Consider the following 4,644-nt stretch of genomic DNA (forward strand, 5'->3'; position numbering starts at 1 on the left):
TCTTCTTCTCCTTCTCCTCCTCTTCCTTTTCCATCTCCTCATCCTTCTCCTCTTCCTCCTCCTTCTTTCCTTTGTTCTTGGTCTTCTCTCCCTCTTTCCTTCCTCTTCCTCCTTTTCCTCTTCTTCCCCTTCTCCCTCCCCCCTCTCCTTCTCTCTCTCCCCCTGTCCTCCTTCTCTCTGTAATATTTTTCCTGTTTTTCCTCCCCCCCCATATTCTCTCACCTTTCTATTATCTAAATCCTACTATCTTCAAGGCCCAACTCAAACCTGACTCCCTAGAAGTGACCCTAATCAACAATTTCAGCTCATTATGGAACTCTTTTCTCTAATTTCCTGTTATATAGGGTGTCCAAAAAGTCTTAGTGCATTTGAAAGGCTTTAGGGTCTTTAAAATCAGGGTTTCAGAAAATCCTGCATATGATCACTTAGAGTAATTGTCCTAGGTTTGTTTCCTTTCTATGGCTTCTACCTCCTCCTTTAGATTTTGTGATTTCAAGGGCAACAAATGTTATATTTTATATTTATATTCTTTTAATAAGCATCTTTTCCACTTACAACACCTCGCATTTATGTTAGGTATACAACTAGTACTTAATAAATTCTTATTTGATGATTTTGGACAAATTCTTTAAACGCTTGGCCTCAGTTTTCTCACCTGGAAAATGAGGGTAGGCAGACTAAGAAAGCTCTAAGCTTTCTTCTGACTGTGGGATAGTTGGCATTCAGTCATCTGACTCTTCAAGACCCCATTTGGGGTTTTCTTAGCATGGATACTGGTGAGGTTTGTCATTTCCTTCTCCAGCATTTATTGAACACCTACTATGTATCAAGCATTATGATAGATGTTGGGGATATGCACATAGTGAAACAAAACCCTACCGGTAAGGACATTCTAATGAGGTAATTGATTGAAAACTGTAAGAAATAAGGCACCGAGAGAAGTTTGGATTTGGAGTTAGAGGACCTGGGTTCAAATCCTGACTCTTCCACTTACTACATATGTGACCTTGGCTAAGTCAGTCACTTCCCCTCTCTAGGCCTCAGTTTCTTCCTCTGCAAATAAGTGGGTTGACCTCTAAGGTCTCTGTCAGCTCTAAATCTGTGATCATTAGCTTAGCCCAAGGCTTAGCATACAGTAAGCACTTAATAAATGCTTGGTCACTCACTTTTTTGATCCATGTCCATGATAGTAGATGAAGCATAACCAAAAAGTAAGGATATTAAACGTTCCATGTGAGACAATTTTTTAAAAAACGTGGTTTCATTATTTTTCACCACCTTCAATCACCCTATATAGCCAGTGAAAGAAAGAATTCACTGAAATTCAAGATTGCTCCAAGCAAAGATTTCTTTTTCTTGAGATTCTGACGTAGAAGGCTGATGATAGTTTGAATACAGCAATCCCTGAGGCCCTTATCCTGCCTAATTGGAGTGTCCTCCAAGCTGTTAGTGTGTTCCAAGGTATCAATAACCAGACTCCACATCCTGTGGGCTCATATACTTCTAAATCCACCTTCTTCTCTATGAAATAGTGGGTTCCTTCAAGGCTTCCACTGTTTTTAAAACAGTCTGTCCCATCTGGTTCCTAGCTCAGTTACGTGCATACAGCAAACAGAGACTTGCATGTAGCAGGCAACATGAGAGAGGGCAGAAAACACCAAATTCAGCTTGAAGTTGAGTTGGAATTGAGTCTGGAATTGGAGTTTGGAGTTGAGTCCCAGCTTGGACATTTTAATTTTTTTAATCAAAAAAAATTTTTTGGTTTGCTTTTTGGAGGGGGGAAGGCAGCGCAAATGGGGTTAAGTGACTTGCCCAAGGTCACACGACTAGTAAGTGTTAAGTGTCTGAGGCTGGATTTGAACTCAGGTCCTCCTGACTCCAGGGCTGGTGCTCTATTCACTGTGCCATCTAGCTGCCCCTAAAAATTTTTTAAGATAATATTTTATTTTCACCCCAATTACATCTAAAGACAATTTTAAACATACATTTCTTAAATTTTGGAGTTCCAAATTCTCTCCCACCCTCCTCCCTTTTCCCTGTCTGACATGGTAAGCAGTTTGATATAGTTTATTCATGTGCAATCGTACAAAACATATTTCCATATTAGTCATTGTGAAAGAAGACACAGAACAAAAAACCCCCATAAAAATAAAGTGAAAATAGTGTGCTCTGATCTGTATTCAGACTCCATCAGTTCTTTATCTGGAGGTAGAGAGCATTTTTCATCATGAATCCTTTGAAGTTGCTGGACATTTAAAAAAAATGATGAATCAAATAATCAGATTAAACTAAACTTCTGTTATATAACATTTGTGTTTTAAAAAGTATATATTAAATTTAACTCAGTAATAACAAAATTATCCTTGTCCCCTTCTGAACTTCTTTTGTTTTCTTCTGTGCATTAAAAATACGTCTCTCTCTCTCTCTCTCTCTCTCTCTCTCTCTCTTTGCCTCTCTCTTTGTCTTTCTCTCTCCATCTTTTTCCGTCCCTCTCTGTCTCTTCCTCTCTCTCTTTCTCCCTATCCTTCCCCTCTTCCTCCCCAAACATCACTCCCTTCTCCTCCTCCCTCTCTTCCCACTTTCCCTTTCTTCCCTCTCTCGTTCTTTTTCTGTCATTTACACACACATACATAATTTTTATTACTAATTATGACAGTATGAGCAAGTATGGGTGGGTTGTAAGCTGCTTCACCATCAAGAATAGACACATCAGTGAAATCACAGATCCATCAAAGTCTATTATGCATATTATGTGTATTCTATTGTATATTATTTTATTATATGTGTATATATTATGTGTAAAATCACATTATGTAAGCAATAGTAATGTGAGAACCTTTCCCAACCAGAAACAGAAATATTCGTTCACCTTTTTTTTTTTTAAAAGGGAATCCAGATCATAGATTTCAAACTGAAAGGGAGCATGGAGGTTAACAAAAACTGTTAGGTGTCACAGTGGATAGAGCACTGGGCCTGGAGTCAGGAAGACCTGAATTCAAATCCAACCTTAGACACTGTGTGACCCTGGGCAAGTCACTTAACCCTGTTTGCCTCAGGTTCCTCATCTATAACATGAGCTGGAGAAGGAAATGGCAAACCACTCTAGTATCTTTGCCAAGAAAACCCCAAATGGGGTCATGAAGAGTCAGACCCAATTGACATGACTCAACAGCAACAAATGAAAACCAAGGTTCAAAAGGTTAAGCTATTTGTTTTAGGTTAGGTAGTAAGCAATAGAGGTAAATTTTGAACCTAGGTTTTCCGACTCCAGAGTTGGTGATCTCTCCATTATGGCATACTGCCTGTTGCAAGCATGAGTTGTTGACTTGAAAGCCATAGAAAGTCTTCCATGGGTCCCAGATTGGTGGTCTTTGAGCTTGTGAACAATAAAGGAAACCTATGTTACAATTAATTTTGTTTAATAATTAATGTCTTTTTATTTGCTTTTAGTTTACAACATTCAGTTGCCCAATCTCTTAAGTTTCAAATTTTCTCCCCCTTTCTCTCTTCCCCTTCCCACTCCCTCATAGCGGCACGTAATCAAATATAGGTTCTACAAATACCTTCACATTGAATGTTAGTCATATTGTAAAGGATTATAACCACTGGCTGAACGATATGGTTATAATCCTTTAAAACATGATTAATTTTTTTAATGGCTAGGTAATGAGTAGGACCTTGCTGCACAGTACCAGTATGCAAAACACTTGTTGAAAAATACAGGTTCAGAAATTTTTTTATAATGTAAAGAGACAAAAAAAATTAAATTCCACATACATTTAATATATACCTACAACATACAAGGGACAGATAGAATACCATACCTGTAGTCAGGAAAACTTGAGTCTAAATCCATCCTCAGAAATTTATTAGCTATGTGACCCTGGGCAAGTCACTTAGTCCTGTTTGCCTCAGTTTCTTCATCTGTAAAATGAGCTGGAGAAGGAAATGACAAACCACTGCAGTACCTTTGCCAAGAAAACCCCAAATAGGGTCATGGAGAGTTGGACATGATTGAAACAACTGAGAAGTAGTATAACAACAACATTCAAGGCACTGTGCTGGGAGCTGTGGAAACAAAACCATATATGACACAGACCTCCCTATCAAGGTGCTTATCTTCTAACAGATAAAATAAACTGAGCCCTAAAATAGTCATTATATGAAAGCTTCAACAAAAAATATGTTAGCAATATTTATGGAAATGAATCTGGAATGAATTTGCAATGGTTGCAAATTGATGTTAAATTTATGGAGTGGGTGTTGTGTTGGTGGGGGATGGAAGAGAGATGACACATTGAATCTTAATGCCTGTTTTTCCTTTGGGGGCCAAAAGTCAGAATGTGTTATATATAAGCCTCTTATATTTTCCTCATTAGATATGGATTACAGCCATCAAGCAAGGGGTGAAAGCTGGGACATTCTTCTGGTCTGTGTAAGTGACATTTATTTTGTGACTAACTGTAGAATTGAATTTGGAATTCAGTTTCTTAGTAATAATAATAACTAACATTCATGTAATCCATTCTGGTATACAAAGTGCTTTACCTTTGTGTATATATATATATATATATATATTATAGATAGATAGATAGATGATAGATAGATAGATAGATAGATAGATAGATAGATAGATAGATAGAT

The 4,644-nt window shown here is 37.6% G+C and overlaps 1 protein-coding gene across 5 annotated transcripts in view; it reads left to right on the plus strand.

The window, feature by feature from the left end:
* ENPP2 (ectonucleotide pyrophosphatase/phosphodiesterase 2) overlaps positions 1-4,644 on the plus strand; it is a 200,513-nt gene that overhangs the window by 103,229 nt on the left and 92,640 nt on the right. For all 5 annotated transcript variants that reach the window (XM_069081248.1, XM_069081247.1, XM_069081249.1 and 2 more), the window contains exon 9: positions 4,380-4,435. In XM_069081248.1, the coding sequence (XP_068937349.1) occupies positions 4,380-4,435 (56 nt within the window). The remainder of the gene's footprint in view (positions 1-4,379; positions 4,436-4,644) is intronic.

This window comes from Petaurus breviceps, unplaced genomic scaffold (genome assembly GCF_028583685.1).
Source record: "Petaurus breviceps papuanus isolate PSGF00001 unplaced genomic scaffold, PetGlider_PUasm1.0 98, whole genome shotgun sequence".
Classification (NCBI taxonomy): domain Eukaryota; kingdom Metazoa; phylum Chordata; class Mammalia; order Diprotodontia; family Petauridae; genus Petaurus; species Petaurus breviceps.